Raw genomic sequence first — 16,844 nt, forward strand, 5'->3', positions numbered from 1 at the left:
TGTGATTTCTCGCTTTCTGTCTCTATGTCTCTCTCTGTCTGTCTGGCGAGTGCATGCGCCCTATAGTGAAAACCTCTCCAAAGAAAAAAAGAATTATTGTATTTTAACTTTATTTATTACTATTATTATTATTATTATTTTCTAATTTTACCAGAGAGAGGGAAAGTGAGAAAAGACGCCACCAGGCCTGGGACTTGAACCACGGTTGGCCATGTGGGAGTCCAGCGCCTTTAACCACCACGCCACCTGCCAGCCCCATTTTCTTTTTTTTTTTTTCTTTTAGAGAGATTTTTGCTATAGGGCACATGCACTTGCCAGTCAGAGACAGATAAAGTGAGAAATCACCCTCCCTCCCCCATGAGATGGCCACATCGCACTCCCTTCTCCTCCATTCTCCTCTTGGGATTTTGGGCACGCACACACAGGCGCCCAGCGTGAAGAGTTTTTTTTTTTATTATTATTATTTTTTATTTCCCCCAAAGCACTGTTTTTATTTATACAGAGTCCTAACCACTTCAGCAGTAGGAGGAGTGGAAGAGGTTCCTTTTCAAATCCAGGGGCCTCCTTATGTGGGTTTGTCACCAAACACACAGGCAAGTGGCGTCATGGATTTGGTACACTAATGACAATGTTTAGCCTCCCTCTGCTAGAGCAACAATCTCTGCCTCTGCAAGAATCCTGAATTTAGGATTTTCAGCTGGAACGACTCCAACTTCTATTTCTGAAGGTTTGAAATCAATTGATTGCCAGAACAGTAGACAGGCATGTTCTTGCAGTTTCCACGGTCAAATGTCCAATCAAATTTCCTCTTCACATTTTCCGGAGGAAGCTGGTTGACTCAGTTTGTTTACCTCCTGCCACCATGGCTTTAAACCCACAGTAAACCTGCAGGATCACACCTGCAGCCCTGACAACCTTGTTCTTCGTCTATACCAATTAAAATATGACAGCCAAGAAGCCTCATTTCGGCACTCTGAGTAGACCTAAGAAATATCAGCAATTGTTTTACATAGCATGTCCACAGGAATCTCATCGCTATACTTGTGTTTCCAATGAACTGCCTCAGAGCTTGCCCTCTGTACCTGGGTCGGCTGTCAACTGTCATTCCTGTCACCGCACAGCCAATGTTTTCTTTTCAGTTATCTCAAATAAGTGAGTCCCTGTGCTGGAATCCAATAGTCAGGAATTCTTTTCTGTGTGACAATTATTGGACAGTCTTCCCCTCTGACAGCTACTGAGGTAAGGCCACTCTGGCTAATAGCCTTGAAAGTATATTCTACTTGGTAGCCGGCCCTCAGGTGAAAAAAAATGGTAATATGTCAATAAAAACTAGTACTGGAACCACGGGACGCACCGGTGCATCCACTACTTCAAGTACAATCTCTCTCTTGGCGTGAGTTTTAAGCCACTGGGTCCAGGACTTGAACAGGACTTGTAGGAACCCAGCGACATAACCATTATGCCATTGGCTGGTCCCCAGACCCTGTTTTCACCGAAGCACTTTTTGGATTAATATTCCAAGGAAGACACTTTGGGAAATGGTTATGTAACTGACCATTTTGAATGTAATTATACTGTTACAAATACAGGCACTGTTCACTTACAAGTTCTGTTTCTCGGACGAGATTGTTAAGTGAGTTGGTCAGTCAAGGAGCTTAAAGGCGAGGCCTCGTGGTGTGTTGTAGGGTACGTAGTTTTCGAAAGCTGTCACACGACACCACACTTGGATAATGTAATTCTAGCCATACGAAAAGCATGTATTAGATAAGCACCAGAAGGTGACACCACACCACAACATGATGCTATAAATCTGGCATACGGTTTTTGTTCATACTGAGTATTATTAAGTTATCAGGAAAGTCATGACAGATTTTTCTAGGCAAAAATGCGTCATGACTCTCCTGACTACTCAATGTACAGGTGTACAATAGAGTACAAATTTATCAACAAAATACGTACTCTTGTGTAATTGTGAGTGTTTTACACGGTAAATACTGACCAACTACAGGAACGAGACAGAGACGGAGAAAGGGGATTGCAGCCACTCCGACTGAGAAAGAGGATTCCCCGCACTGGAGAACTGGCCGTAAGTCAGAGCAACCATTAAACAGGTGGGCCAGGAAGAGAGGAGTGGATTATCAGCGTCCCCACTGTCAGGCCAGCCTCAGAGCCTCGTGGTTAAAGAAGCTGGATCCCACGTGGCCCACCGTGGTTCAAATTCCGGCCCTCGTGACTCAAAAAACACACTGCATCTGTGCACGTGTGCCCCGAATCCCGACAGGATGGAGGACTGGCAGAGGGATTGTGGCAGGGCCCACCCCCATTGGCGGTGCTTTCTCTCACGCAAGCACACATGCTCTCTGGAAATTAAAACAAAACAAAACAAAACAAAAACCCATAAAACAACCACTTCCCTGGAATAGTGAAGATTACTTTTTAAAATAATGACTTGTGTTTCCAATGAACTGCCTCAGAGCTTGCCCTCTGTACCTGGGTCGGCTGTCAACTGTCATTCCTGTCACCGCACAGCCAATGTTTTCTTTTCAGTTATCTCAAATAAGTGAGTCCCTGTGCTGGAATCCAATAGTCAGGAATTCTTTTCTGTGTGACAATTATTGGACAGTCTTCCCCTCTGACAGCTACTGAGGTAAGGCCACTCTGGCTAATAGCCTTGAAAGTATATTCTACTTGGTAGCCGGCCCTCAGGTGAAAAAAAATGGTAATATGTCAATAAAAACTAGTACTGGAACCACGGGACGCACCGGTGCATCCACTACTTCAAGTACAATCTCTCTCTTGGCGTGAGTTTTAAGCCACTGGGTCCAGGACTTGAACAGGACTTGTAGGAACCCAGCGACATAACCATTATGCCATTGGCTGGTCCCCAGACCCTGTTTTCACCGAAGCACTTTTTGGATTAATATTCCAAGGAAGACACTTTGGGAAATGGTTATGTAACTGACCATTTTGAATGTAATTATACTGTTACAAATACAGGCACTGTTCACTTACAAGTTCTGTTTCTCGGACGAGATTGTTAAGTGAGTTGGTCAGTCAAGGAGCTTAAAGGCGAGGCCTCGTGGTGTGTTGTAGGGTACGTAGTTTTCGAAAGCTGTCACACGACACCACACTTGGATAATGTAATTCTAGCCATACGAAAAGCATGTATTAGATAAGCACCAGAAGGTGACACCACACCACAACATGATGCTATAAATCTGGCATACGGTTTTTGTTCATACTGAGTATTATTAAGTTATCAGGAAAGTCATGACAGATTTTTCTAGGCAAAAATGCGTCATGACTCTCCTGACTACTCAATGTACAGGTGTACAATAGAGTACAAATTTATCAACAAAATACGTACTCTTGTGTAATTGTGAGTGTTTTACACGGTAAATACTGACCAACTACAGGAACGAGACAGAGACGGAGAAAGGGGATTGCAGCCACTCCGACTGAGAAAGAGGATTCCCCGCACTGGAGAACTGGCCGTAAGTCAGAGCAACCATTAAACAGGTGGGCCAGGAAGAGAGGAGTGGATTATCAGCGTCCCCACTGTCAGGCCAGCCTCAGAGCCTCGTGGTTAAAGAAGCTGGATCCCACGTGGCCCACCGTGGTTCAAATTCCGGCCCTCGTGACTCAAAAAACACACTGCATCTGTGCACGTGTGCCCCGAATCCCGACAGGATGGAGGACTGGCAGAGGGATTGTGGCAGGGCCCACCCCCATTGGCGGTGCTTTCTCTCACGCAAGCACACATGCTCTCTGGAAATTAAAACAAAACAAAACAAAACAAAAACCCATAAAACAACCACTTCCCTGGAATAGTGAAGATTACTTTTTAAAATAATGAAAACAATGTAAGAACATTAAATAAACTCTGGAAAACAGAAGTCATGGCCTGGTGGCTGCGGCAGCTCTGTCCCGCATGGCGGGCCACAAGGCTGAAGTTACAGACCGGCACCTTGACAGACACAAGCACGCATGCGTGCATGCCCACACCCATCCTGAGAGGAGGGAGAGTTGGAGAAGGGGTTGCGGCCTGACCATGTCCCGTTGGGATGCTTGCCCCTCTTCTTTGTCTGTCTGGTGAGCACATGTGCCCTCTAGCAGCAGAAGAAAAATCACCCATAGTCACAGCTTCATGGTCAAATATTACTTTTAGTTTTTGCATCTTTGCTTCCTGGAGGTTGAACATAGACTTTGGAGTCAGAGACAGTTGAGTGTGAAGTAAAACGACACTGCTTGCTCTATGACCTTGGATGGTTTATCTACCCTCTCATTAAATCTCTTAGCACAGCACCTGGAAGGTAGTATTTGCTCAATAGAAAGTAGCTTTTAGAGCCATCCTGGTTGAAGTGCACACATGTTACATTGCGGCAGTAGTACTGTATATGAAACTTCCGGCTCTGCTTTTAACTGCCAGAGAGCACGTGTGCTTGACAGAAAGAGAGAGGGAGAGGGAGAGGGAGGGAGAGGGGGAGAGAGAGAAAGAGGGAGAGGGAAAAGGAGGGAGAGAGGGAGAGGGAGGGAGAGAGGGAGAGGGAGGGAGAGAGTGTGAGATAGAGAGAGAGGGATGGAGAGAGAGAGGGAGGGAGAGGGAGAGAGGGGGAGAGAGAGGGAGAGAAAAGGACACCCAACAGAGCGCGATTATGCTCCAATTCTATTTCCCCCACTTCGCCGTGTAGCCAGGACTTCAGGGACACATGCACACATGCAGCTGGCATGTTTTTCAAGCTGCCAGAGCCTGGATTTGAACCACAGTTGGCCATGCGGGTTCCAATTCCCTATGAACAGCACTTAACAACTGCACTTAGAGTATTCTGTTCTTCCACCTGACATTTCATCACAACTTTTCAAAAATTATGTTTATAGCTTTTTTAAAATGATAAAATACAGGGGCCAGTCACTGACGGAGTGATTAAGGTGGCTGGATTCCACATGGCTGACTGTGTGGTTCGAGTCCCAGACCTGGTGATTTGAAAAACATGCCAGGGACCAGCAGTTAGCATAATGACTATGTCGCTGGCACCCATGTAAGTCAACCACGGTCCGAGTCCTGGACCCGGTGTCTTAAACTCACACCAGGAACGTGTGCGTGCGTGCCCAAGATCCCAAGAGGAGAATGGAGAAGGGATTGCGGCGGGGCCATCCCCCCAGGGGGTGATTTCTCGCTCTCTGTCTCTCTGTCTCTCTCTGTCTTTCTGTAGAACACACGCGCCCTACAGCAAAAACTGCTCCAAAAAACAAACAAACAAACAAAAAAAGTGCCAGCATGTCTGTGTGTCAGTTTAGAATCCTGAGAAGAGGGTGGAGCAGAGGGGATTTTGGTGTGGCCATCTCCCCGGGAGTGCTTTCTCACTTTCTCCTTCTCTGTATCTTTATCTAGCAAATTTTATCTAGCAAATTTTTTTTTTTTGAGAGGTTTTCGCTATAGGGTGCGTGCACTCGCCAGACAGACAGAGAGAGACATAGAGACAGAAAGCGAGAAATCACCCCCCAGAGGGGATGGTCACGCCGCAATCCCTTCTCCTCCATTCTCCTCTCGGGATCTTGGGCACGCATGCACACGCGCCCGGCGTGAGTTTAAGCCACCAGATCCGGGACTCGAACCACAGTTGACTACATGAGTCCAGCGACATAGCCACTATGCCAGCTGGTTATTCCCAAAAGTTAATATTTTTTTATAAAAACAAAGCATTAGGAATACATCAAAGCCCCTGTGTATATCTCCCAGATCCTTTTTCTTTTCCTATCTCACCTACCCGGGGTAACTGTTGGTCGGCATGTACCAGCAGTTTCTTACTGATGTTTTCATTTTTTTTTACAACACATGTAGATTCCCAACATGGAGTATTGCTTTGCATTTTAAAAACATTATGTAATTAATATCATCCTGCAAGTGCTTTTTTTTACCCAATATATTTGTTATTTTATTCTGATAAATGCTGCAGTCAGCATTCTTAGACATGTCTCCTGGGTATGTATCAGAGAGTTTATGTACCTAGCATTGGAGTCGCTGGGTTGTGGAGATGAGCACTTTCAGTTCCACAGATGTTAAGTAATTACTCTTCAAAGTGCTAACACCAACTTGCACTCCCACCAACAGTCTGAGAGTTCACATTTCACCAAAAATTTGCCACCATTTAGTATTTTCAGACTTTTTATTTCTGCCAATGTGATAGTGGTGAAATGATATTTTGTTGTTTAATTTACAGTTCCCTGATCACTGAGAAAGAAGAGGGTCTTTTATATATTCATTGGTCATTTGGTTTTTCTTTCTGTGAATCATCTGCTCAAATACAATGTTTTATCCAACTGGGACCGGCACGTGCCATGGTGGTTGTGACACTGGACTCCTGCATGGCTGACATGGTTCAAGTCTCATACCCGGTGGCTTGCTTTCTCACTTTCCCTTTCTCTCTCTTTCTTTGTCTCTTTGGTCAAATTAAAACAAAAATAAATAATAATAACAAATAAAGTTAAATAAATTAATTAATCTTATTTATTGATTTATTAATAAATTTACCCAATTAAATTTTTGTTTGTTTTTTTGTTTTTGCTATAGGGCTCGTGCACTCACCAGAAAGACAGAGACAGAGAGACAGAAAGTGAGAAATCACCCCCCAGGGTGGGATGGCCATGCTGCAATCCCTTCTCCTCCATTCTCGTCGGGATTTTGGGCAATCACACACATGCACCTCCTCAAGCAACCGGGTCCAGGACTTGAACCGTGCTACCAGCCACGCAGGATCCAGTGTCTTTATCCATTTTATTTTTTTAAGGGTTTTGCCATGGTAGCAGGTACACTAGCTGTAGAGAAACAGAGAGATGGAAAGTAAGAAATCACTCCCCAGCAGGGTGGGTGGCCACTCTGTAATCCCTTCTCCTCCTGCAGATTTGGGGCACATGTGCACACATGCCTGGAGTGATTTTCAAGCTTCCAGGACAGGACTTGATCCATGGTCAGCGATGTGGGAGTCCAGCACTGTAAACACCATGCCACCTGCTGGCCCCAACCTTTCCCCAATTTTTATTTGTCAATTTTTCTTAGGATTTTTTTTTCCTAATTGTCAGAGGGCATGTGTACTCACTAGAGAGAGAAAGACAGACAGACGGAGACAAAGCCATCCTCCTGCCCACTGCAAAGGGGCCTGGTCATGCTGCAATCCCTTCTCCTCTATTTCTCTATCCCATCAGGATTTTGAGCACACGTGCACATGCACATGCACCTGGTGTGTTTTTCAAGTCTCTGGGCTGGGATCCAAAACACAGTGGGCCCTGTGGGATCTGGCTCCCTTAACCACTGTGCTGCCGGAACTACCATAACTTTTTCTTTCTTCTTGATTTACTACAGAGTGTGCATACATGCATGAGAGTGAGAGAGAAGCACCCTCCACAGGGTCTGGCCGCAGCTGGATCCTCCCCAACCCTCTGCTTCAGTCTTCCAGCCTGTCAGGTCTCGGGCACTGAGTTCCGGGCATGCCTGGTGTGTTCCAGGCTGATCTGGCTGAAGACCTGAATCGCGGTAGTAACATAGGATCCACGGGTTTGTCTCTGGTTAACTTTTCTTATACTGATTACTAATTGTTCATTAAAGACCTGAAAATATCTTCTACCAGTCTGTGGTTCGATTTTAACTTGGTTTACAGTGCTTTTTAGTACAGAAGCTTGTCTGCTTTATGAAACCAATTTTCATGATCATTTGTGCTTTCTGGTGTTTTAAGAAATTATTCTCTATTGACGATCTATTAAAAAATGTATCTTTTTTCCCCAGTTTTTGCTAGAGTATATGCACTTGCTGGAGAGAAACAGCGAGAAAGAGGAAAATCAAGAAATCACCTCCCCAGGGATGGCCATACTGCAATCCCTTCTGCTCCATTTTCTTTTTGAGATTTTGGTCACATATACACACGTTTTTCAAGCCCTCAGGTACAGGACTCGAACCGTAAAGCCAACCTTGTGGAATTCAGCTGTCTTAACCACCACACCACCAGCTGGCCCCAAAGATATCTTTTTGATGTTTTCTTTTGTAAAAATGTGTGCATTTGATATGTATATATCTGATCCGTCCAGGTCAAAGCTACTTTGGAGACATTTTCACGTGTATTTGCCATGTGACAGTTGTACGGGTTCACATCCCGCAGTGTCTATGGCACCACAAGTGTGTAGGGAGTCCTTTCACACAGCGCGCCCCCGCGTAGTCATGGCTACATTTCTTGGCCCTCTGTTCTGTTATAATTTTCTTTCTTTCTTACTTTTTCTTTTTTAGGAGGGTTTTTGCTATAGAGCACATGCACTCACCAGAAAAGACAGAGAGAGACAGAGAGACAAAAAGCAAGAAATCACACACACACACCCCATGGGGGATGGCCACACCGCAATCCCTTCTCCTCCATTCTCCTCTTGGGATCTTGGGCACGCACCCAGTGTGAGTTTAAGCCACCAGGTCCGGTATTCAAACCACGGTCGGCTACATGGGAATCCAGTGACATAGCCATTACACCAACTGCTGGTCCCCTGATTTTTAATTGCTTGAGTGTATGCACCTACTAGAGACAGACAGAAAGAGGGAGAAAACACCCTTAATAGGGCATGGTCACACCATAATCCCTTCCTCCATTTCTCCATCCTTTGGGGATTTGGGGCACACATGCCAGGGTGTTTTTCCAGCTGCCTACGCCAGGACTCAACCTACGTGCGCCATGTGGGATCCAGCTCACTTAACCAGCAGGCCATAGGGCCAGCCTGCTTTATTGTTTTTCTATCTGTCAGGCCCTTTACCGTTGTTACTTTCCTGTTTTATTTACTGCCTTTGAGGCCTTATTTTAAGCCCAAAACTCTGGTAGGGCAGCTTTTCTTTGGGTCTTTCATATAAATGCTTAGAACAAAACTTCCTGTAAAGATTATAATTGCAATGACATCACAGACATTTCCAAAACTGATTATTGAGCAACTCAATAGTTCTTCCAAAATAGTTCATTCTTAAGGAACACTGAGGTTATGAGTTTATGAATGATGTGAGGAAGGAGTTGGGCCTCTTCCTCTGCGGGCGCCTCTTCCTGGTTCCCTGCCTCCACCCTGCCATGGCTGCTGTCCAGCACCTGCACTCACCATGTCTAGATAGTTACTAGACTGCCTTCCTGTCCCCTCTTTCCTTGTCACTGACATACACACTGTTTCTCAAGGCTCTGCTGCCCCACAGTCTCTTGAGTTACGGGTTCAAGGTCTAAAGCACCACTTTGATTCAGCTCCTCCCAGCCTCCCAGCCCTCACGGCCTCTTTCCTCTGTGGGATAAAGTGATAGAGTGCTGCTCACAGGCCTGACACTCACCCGCCCTGCCCAGCCCGCCCAGCCCTCTCCTCCACCGGCAGCCATGACTCCTGCCAGGTCCAGCGCTAGAGGCTGGGGAGCCTGGCTTGTTCTGTTTCCATCCTTGCCCCGGGAGTGCCCCCTACCTGCTCTCTGCTTCCCAATTTCTACCCACTCCACCTGTAACAAAACAGCTTCCTCGATGACCAGACCCAGAGGGGGTCCCTACCTTGAACAGCCTCGTGTTTCTATTTGCACATGTTGCAGCAAGCGATGTGAGAACCACTTTCACTAAGGAGATTTCCCATCTGAACGCTACTGGCGTGTTTTCCTGGCGTGTTTTTTTTTTTTTTTTTGGAGAGGTTTTTGCTATAGGGCGCGTGCGCTCGCCAGACAGACAGAGAGAGACATAGAGACAGAAAGTGAGAAATCACCCCCCAGAGGGGATGGCCACGCCGCAATCCCTTCGCCTCCATTCTCCTCTTGGGATCTTGGGCACGTACGCACACGCGCCTGGTGTGAGTTTTAAGTCCAGGACGCGAACCGCGGTTGACTACGTGGGAGTCCAGCGACATAGCCATTAAGCTAACTGCTGGTTCCCGTGGATAATTTTTTTAAATAAGATTTTTGCCTTAGGGTGCATGCACTTCTGAGAGAGAGAGAGAAAGAGAGAGAGAGTGAGAGAGAGAGAAATCACCCCCCAGGGGGATGGTCATGCACCAATCCCTTCTCCTCCATTCTCCTCCTGGGAGTTTGGGCATACACGCACATGCACCTAGTGTGAGTTTCCAGCCACCGGGTCCGACACTTGAACCGTGGGCAGCCATGTGGGAGTCCAGTGAGGTATCCACTATGCCATATGCGGCCCCCCTGGATGATTCCTTATTGTGGAGGGAGGTGCTGGCCTCTGCACTGTAGGAGGTTTTGTTCTGTTTTTCCCTTCATTCACCGGACAGCGCATGCACGCACACAAGAGGGGAGAGAGAGGCGTGCCCTCCACAGTGTCTGGTCACGCTGTGGTCCCTTTCTTCCTCTTCTCTAGCCAGTCCGATCTTGACCATGCCCAGCACGATTCCGGCTGCCTGGGCCTGATCTCCTAACTGTGGTTGCCAGAAGGGCTCTGGCCTCTCTTGAGCAGCGCCACACTCTGGAGGCGTAGCAGCCTCCCTGGCCTCTACCTGCTACCAACAGATGGCAGTATCTCCAGGGTGGCAACTGAAACTGCCTCCAGATGTTGCCAGGCGTGCCCTGGGCTGAGAACTGCGGTGAAAGGGAAGACTCCTGGCACCAGCGGCTGCAAGTTCGCCAGGTTCCTGGGGCGGGATGGAGCAGCGGCCTCCCGCACCGATCACAGGGTGGCCGCCAGGCACCTCTGGACACTGTTTGGAGCATCTGAGGTGAAGCGGAACATACAGCAGGGACACACCCAGGTCTGCCTCCTACTGCCACTTAAGTATCCGGCGGTGGGTCTGCTCTGTGCGCTGCCAGCAGGAAGGAGGCTGCGACCGCACCGAGCATCGCGCCCCCGCGGTCGGTCAAAAAGCAAAGCGGACGACAGGTGGGCTGAGCTGGCAAGACTAGGGCCAGTCATTCTCTGTGCTGTCAGCGTCCAGGGAACAAGCTGAGCCTCCTGTGCCCTTCCCCTGGAAAGCAGTTGAGCGGTCGGCGCTGTCGGCCAGCACATGGGGATCCTCTCGTGGGTTCAGGTAACATTGCCCCCAGTGACAGCCTCTAGATGACACAGGCTCTTTCCCGAGGAGGAGGCCACACAGGCCTCCAGGGGCCCTGTGGTGCTTGAGTCACTTGGCATCACCCGAGGCCCTGGAGGCCCTGGGGTCTGAAAACTGCTCCAGGTCACTGCGCCCCCAGTTTGGATGAGCTTTGAGCTGGGGTCTGTGAGGCCTGACAAGCTGGCGTGTCTCCTGGACTAAGATGTCATGCCCTCTTTTGGCCCATGGACTCCTGGGGGAGTGTCCTTCTCCGAGGCCTTTTCCGTGGTGTCCCCAGGCCAGCCATCCTGCTAGGCTGTCTAGCTTGGCCATGTTGGGGTCAGCTCCCCTCTGCGGTCCCTGCGTCCCTACGAAAGGCGCGTCTCTTCCTAACGGCTCCTGCTGGGGAGGGTCTCTGACTCACCTCGGAGGAGCTGGGCAGCGGAGGGGGGGTGAGAGAAGCAGGCAGAGGGGACGCTGTAGTTGGTTTTCAGCACCTCCAGGAGATCTGCTGTGTACCTGGAGAGACACCGGCCTGCGTTCAGAACCACGGAGCCTGGGAGTGGGGGGAGGACAGGTAGGGCCCTAGTTACCTGATACTCCCTCAAGCTCTCCTCTCAGAGCCTGGTTCCTTAGGGAATTGGCCAGGCTGGCCAGGGGCAGGTCTGGCTGCAGTGCTCGAGGAGCCCACAGTTAATTCTGTCTTCCTGCATCATGGCAGCAGCCCAGCAGCCGACCAGGGAGAAAGAGCAGGGTCTCAGGGAAAAAGGGGGCTCTCTGTACCCGGGACGAGCCCCCGGTTCGTCAGGAGCTCTGGGCTCTTCTTCAGCGCTCACCTCTGGGATCTTTCTCCCACCAGGTGGGGGGGGCAAAGCCAAGGTCCTGATACGTCACACATTGCTCCTGTCCCACTGTGTCCCTGAGGACCTGGGGGACAGTGAGAGCCTTTCCAGTTCTGTCTCAATCTGGGTGCTGTGAGCCAGAGCGCTCTGGGAGGGAGGGAGGGTCAGGCCAGAGCGATAGGAGCCCCCGTTGCTAAGTAACGTAGTAACTGGCTCCTGGCCGGGGCCTGCCGTCCGCACTTACCTGGGGTCAAGCTTTATCTGAGTCCTGTCTGGCTCCATCGTCTCCTTTCTCCCCGGTACTCCCGGCAGGTGCTGAGGCACAGAAGGGCAGGCAGGTGGGCAGGCGGGGCACTGAGGGGGACGGTTCCCGCCTGACCAGCTGCACTACTGGCCTTTCCAGGGGCCGGCGCAGAGGGCCAGTGGAGCGAGCAGGTCTTCCCTCTGGCTCTTCCTCTTCAGGCCTCACGTGCCAGCTTATCTCGGAGTTCATTCACTCTGGAGGAATTTGATCCTCCAGGCTGAGTTCCCTGCTTCCTGACTCCTCCCGGGAGTGGTCCCTCCCACATCACTCAGGCGATGCCTCAGGCCACCCTCGCTCCTACCCTGTCCTATCTGCCGCCCCACTTCCAGAGCCCTCTCAGGCCAGAGCGGCTGGACCCAAGACAAATCTCCAGCTCAGGGCCGGGGCAGGGTTGAAGGCCCCCTCCTCCCCACGAAGGCCCCTGGTCAGCAGCCCCTGGAGCACATGGCTGAGACTCAGGTTCTGGCCCTGCAGAGATGGGAGACTCCAGGGCCAGGACCTTGGCTGTCCAGTGCTGTTGACTTGGTGAGCAGAAGGCAGGGAGGACTGGCTGGAAAAGCCATGTGGGTTTCCCAGAACCCAGCCCAGGCTGGGTTGATGATGGGTTTATCCAGCTGAACAGCTGGGCCTGAAGATGCAGCCAAGTGGGGCTTTATTTATTTATTATAACTTAATTTCTATAGGGGGCCCGAGCTCACTGAACAGCACGGAGGGAGTGGAGTGAGAGAAAGTGCGCCCCTCAGAGGGTGCAATCCCTGCTCATCCTCCTCTCAGGAGTTTGGGCACACACACACATGCACCTGGTGTGTTTTTCAAGCCACTGGGTTCAGGACTCAAACTGCACAGATGGCCCCTGGGGACCCAGTGCCATAACCACCACACCAGTGGCAGGCCCGGCAGGCTGTATTTAAGAGTCAAAGTGGCAGAGTGAGATTCTAAACATTTTGTTAGGTTTTGGAAAACTGCTCTATCACAGTCATCCTCGGTACCCACAGACACTCCAGTCCCTTACACACAGGGTCTGCAGACCATCCATGCAGGGCCCCATACATGTGCATCCTCTCCCTTACACACAGGGTCTGCAGATGGTCCACGCAGGGCCCCATACACGTGTATCCTCTTCCTTACACACAGGGTCTGCAGATGGTCCACGCTGGGCCCTCGTACATGTGCATCCTCTCCCTTACACACAGGGTCTGCAGATGGTCCACGCTGGGCCCCGTACATGTGCATCCTCTTCCTTACACACAGGGTCTGCAGACCATCCACGCAGGACCCCTGTACACGTGTATCCTCTCCCTTACACACAGGGTCTGCAGATGGTCCACACTGGGCCCTCGTACATGTGCATCCTCTCCCTTACACACAGGGTCTGCAGATGGTCCATGCAGAGCCCCCCGGTACATGTACGTGCTTAGATTACTTGGGGCACCTGACACAGTGTAAATGCCATGTAAATAGCAGTTAGGAAATAATGACAAGGGAAAGAAGTCTGCACTGTGAACAGCAGGTGGTGTAATGGTTACGTTGCTGGATTCCCATGTAGTCAACTACGGTTCGAGTCCCAGATCCAGCAGCTTAAAACTCACGCTGGGTGTGTGTGCATGCATGCCCAAAATCCGAAAAGGGGAATGGAGGAGGGATTGCAGCCATTCCCCCAGGGGGTGATCTTGCTCTTTTGTCTCTTTGGCAAGCATATGTGCCCTATAGCAAAAATCTCTCTCTAAAACAAAGTCTACATGTTCTGTAAGACGCAGCCATCAGGCAACTACACAGTGTCCATCAACAACCAAGGAACGGTTCCCAACGCAGTCACTTGAACCCACAGGCACAGAACCTGCCAACACGGAGGGCTCTGTGTGTGCTCGTGGACTCTCGATGGGTGGTTTCTCTAAACAGGCTGAAGCTTTTCTGAGGCCAAATACAGTGTCTTGTACTGCAGCACCCCTAGGTTCCTGGGGTGGAGCCCGGCACACACTAAGAGCTCCCTAAAATGTGGATGCATAGGGCCAGCCCCGTGGCCTACTGGTTAAAGCAGCCAACTGGCCGATCACAGAGAACCACGGCCCCAGCAGCTTGGAAAGCACACCGGGCAGGGGCGTGTGCATGCCTAACATCGTAATGGGGCGGAAAAATGGAGGAGAAATTGCAGCATGGCCTTGTCCTGCTGGGAAGTACCTCTGTCCTTCTCTCTGATGAGTGCGTATGCCCTCTGGCAATTAATAAATTGCTTATTGGTCGCAGAGCACGAAACAATGTAATCAGAGCAACGGCAGCAGGTGACAGCTACTGCGCATGTGCGCCAGGTGCCGAAGGGGATGGTGTACATTCCTGATCTCGCTTAAACTGTACACCCACTCGCTCATATAAGGGACGGATTATCTTCATTCCCATTCTAAGGAAACTGAGGTCTAGAGATTTAAGAAACCAGGACAGAGAGGTTAGTAGAGGGTGTAGAACTTCCATTGCTGGACTCCCGCATAGTTGACTGCAGTTCAGGTCCCAGACTCAGCGGCTTGAAAATCATACCATGTGCATGCGTGTGTGGCCAAGATCCCCAGAGAAGAATGGAGAAGGGATTGCAGCATGGCCATTCTTCTGGGGCGAGGGGCAATTTTTTACTTTCCCCTCTCACTGTCTCTGTCTCTGGCGAGTGCATGCGTCATATGGCAAAACCTCTAAAAAAAAAGAAGAAGAAGAAGAAGAAGAAACCAGGATATATAGAGAGCTGTGGGATGTGGGAAAGGCAAAAGAGACCTGGGGTTTTAGGTGGTGAGAAAGGGAGAAGGTGGGGAGAGCCGGTCCCTGGCCTGGGCGGTGACAGAGGAAGCCGGTACTGGTGTGGCTCCTGGACGACTCCCTCCCCAGTCCCCAACAGCCCTGCATCTCTCCGTAGGGTCAAGCACAGTCCTCCTACCATACAGTTCTCGGGACAGGACAATGCCGTGATCTCCTGGGCCCAGTTACTTCTAAACTGGAGGGAAGGGCAGGAAAAGGAGATCGAGACCTGAGCCGTGAGCCCTGAGGGTCAATGGCCCCGGCTCCACCCTGACACCGACACTGACTGACTCAGCTTCCTCAAACCCTTTCCCCCAGAACGTTCCCGGGGTTATTCCTCTCTAGCTGGTGAGAGGCCTTGAGCTGAATCACCCAAAGCTCTGAACTTTAGACTTCCCTAAAGCAGATAACAGATGCTGAGGATGTTCTCTGAAATCCCACAGGGCAGAAGTGGGGGTGGGGTGGGGAGGAGAGGAGAGCTGGGCTGGGAGACCCTGGGAGAGACCCGGCCCTCCCAGGAAGAACACGGTTGAGGGAGAAGGAGATGTCAGGGTGGCGGTGAGAGGGAGGGCTTCAGCTTGCATGGGTACTCCTGCCCCACTGGAAGGCCTGAGGCTGCCTCCTCCTACAGTGTGGCCGAGGCCTAGACCAGAGTGGTCACCTCCCTGTAGCTACCACTTGGCAAAAGAGCATGAGTTGGGCCAGCCAATCAGATTCTTCTCTTGGCACTTTTCCACTAGAGCTGCCAAATTACTGGTTTTTAGAATCAAGATGAAAAGATCATTCTCTTATTTTTCTGACTATTTTTCCCACAAGATGGTATAATAGCATAATGATAACCACTTCAATTTCAGTGTTCTTAGAACAAGGGTCATTTTTGAAAAATCAAAACCAAAACAGGACAAAACAGGATTTCATCAGGTTTTTCCCCTGAGATCCTGAAATCATTTGATGTTGAAAGACCATTCTCTCTCTCACTTACTTATTTGTTTATTTAAGTGTATTTCCTCTAGGAGTATGAGAGACAAAAACAGTACCCTTAACAGGGTCTTGCTGCTGTGACCCACCCCCAGCCTCAGCCAGCCCCAAGTCACAGACGTGTCATGGCCAGTATACTCAGGGAGGTCTTCGGACACAAACCTGGAACCTTCTTGTACGGCTCAGCCTCACAGAGTACTCCACTTTGTGTTACCGTGTGGCCTCCATGCTCTCTTTGAAAAGTTTCCCAGGTCAGCCCTATAGCACCACGGTTAAGGGATCTGGATCCCACTTGGCTGATCATGGTTCAAATCCTAGCTTGAAAAACACACTGGGCCTGTGTGCTGCATACTCAAAGTGCTGACAGGAAGGAGGAATGGAGGAAAGGGATCATGCATGACCATGCCCCATTGTGGGGTGTTTTTGTCTCTTTCTCTCTGGCAAGGACAGGTGTTCTCTGGCAATTAAAATAAGGTCAGTCCATGGCCTGGCGGTTAAGGTGGCTGACCACCTATGCTGTTTGAATCTCATATCCAGGGACCAGCAGATGACATAGTGGTTACATTGCTGGACTCCCACGTAGTTGACCACGTTTTGAGTCCTGGACCTGATGACTTGAAACTCATGCCGGGCACGTGTGCGTGCTTGCTCAAGATCCTGAGAGGAGAATGGAGGAGAAGTGATTGTGGCGTGGCCATCCCCCTGGGGGGTGATTTCTCACTTTCAGTCTTTCTGTTTGACAAGCACATCACCCTATAGCAGAAATCTCTCTCAGGGAAAAAAAAAAAAGAATCTCATATCAAGTGTCTTGAAAAGCATGGGCACATGTGTATAAGTGCCCAAAATCCCAAAAGGAGGGAGAAATGGGGACGGAATTGTGGCTTGACCATTCCCCATGAGGGGTGCTTTCTCTCTTT

General features: G+C 49.8%; 1 protein-coding gene across 5 annotated transcripts in view; it reads right to left on the reverse strand.

Annotated features, from left to right (window-relative positions):
* The window catches only part of SLC51A (solute carrier family 51 member A), a 38,461-nt gene that overhangs the window by 17,520 nt on the left and 4,097 nt on the right, over positions 1 to 16,844 (reverse strand). For 3 of the 5 annotated variants that reach the window (XM_006156784.3, XM_006156785.3, XM_006156787.3), the window contains 2 exons: positions 12,112 to 12,182; positions 11,450 to 11,544 (listed from right to left, as the gene is read on the reverse strand). In XM_006156784.3, coding sequence (XP_006156846.1) covers positions 11,450 to 11,544; positions 12,112 to 12,149 — 133 coding nt within the window. In that variant the 5' untranslated portion in view covers positions 12,150 to 12,182. Of the gene's footprint in view, positions 1 to 1,604; positions 1,728 to 11,449; positions 11,545 to 12,111; positions 12,222 to 16,844 lie in introns of those variants that run through there. The other 2 variants (XM_014590981.2, XM_006156788.3) reach the window with 2 other exon arrangements.

Source organism: Tupaia chinensis, unplaced genomic scaffold (genome assembly GCF_000334495.1).
Source record: "Tupaia chinensis unplaced genomic scaffold, TupChi_1.0 Scaffold000515_1, whole genome shotgun sequence".
NCBI lineage: Eukaryota > Metazoa > Chordata > Mammalia > Scandentia > Tupaiidae > Tupaia > Tupaia belangeri.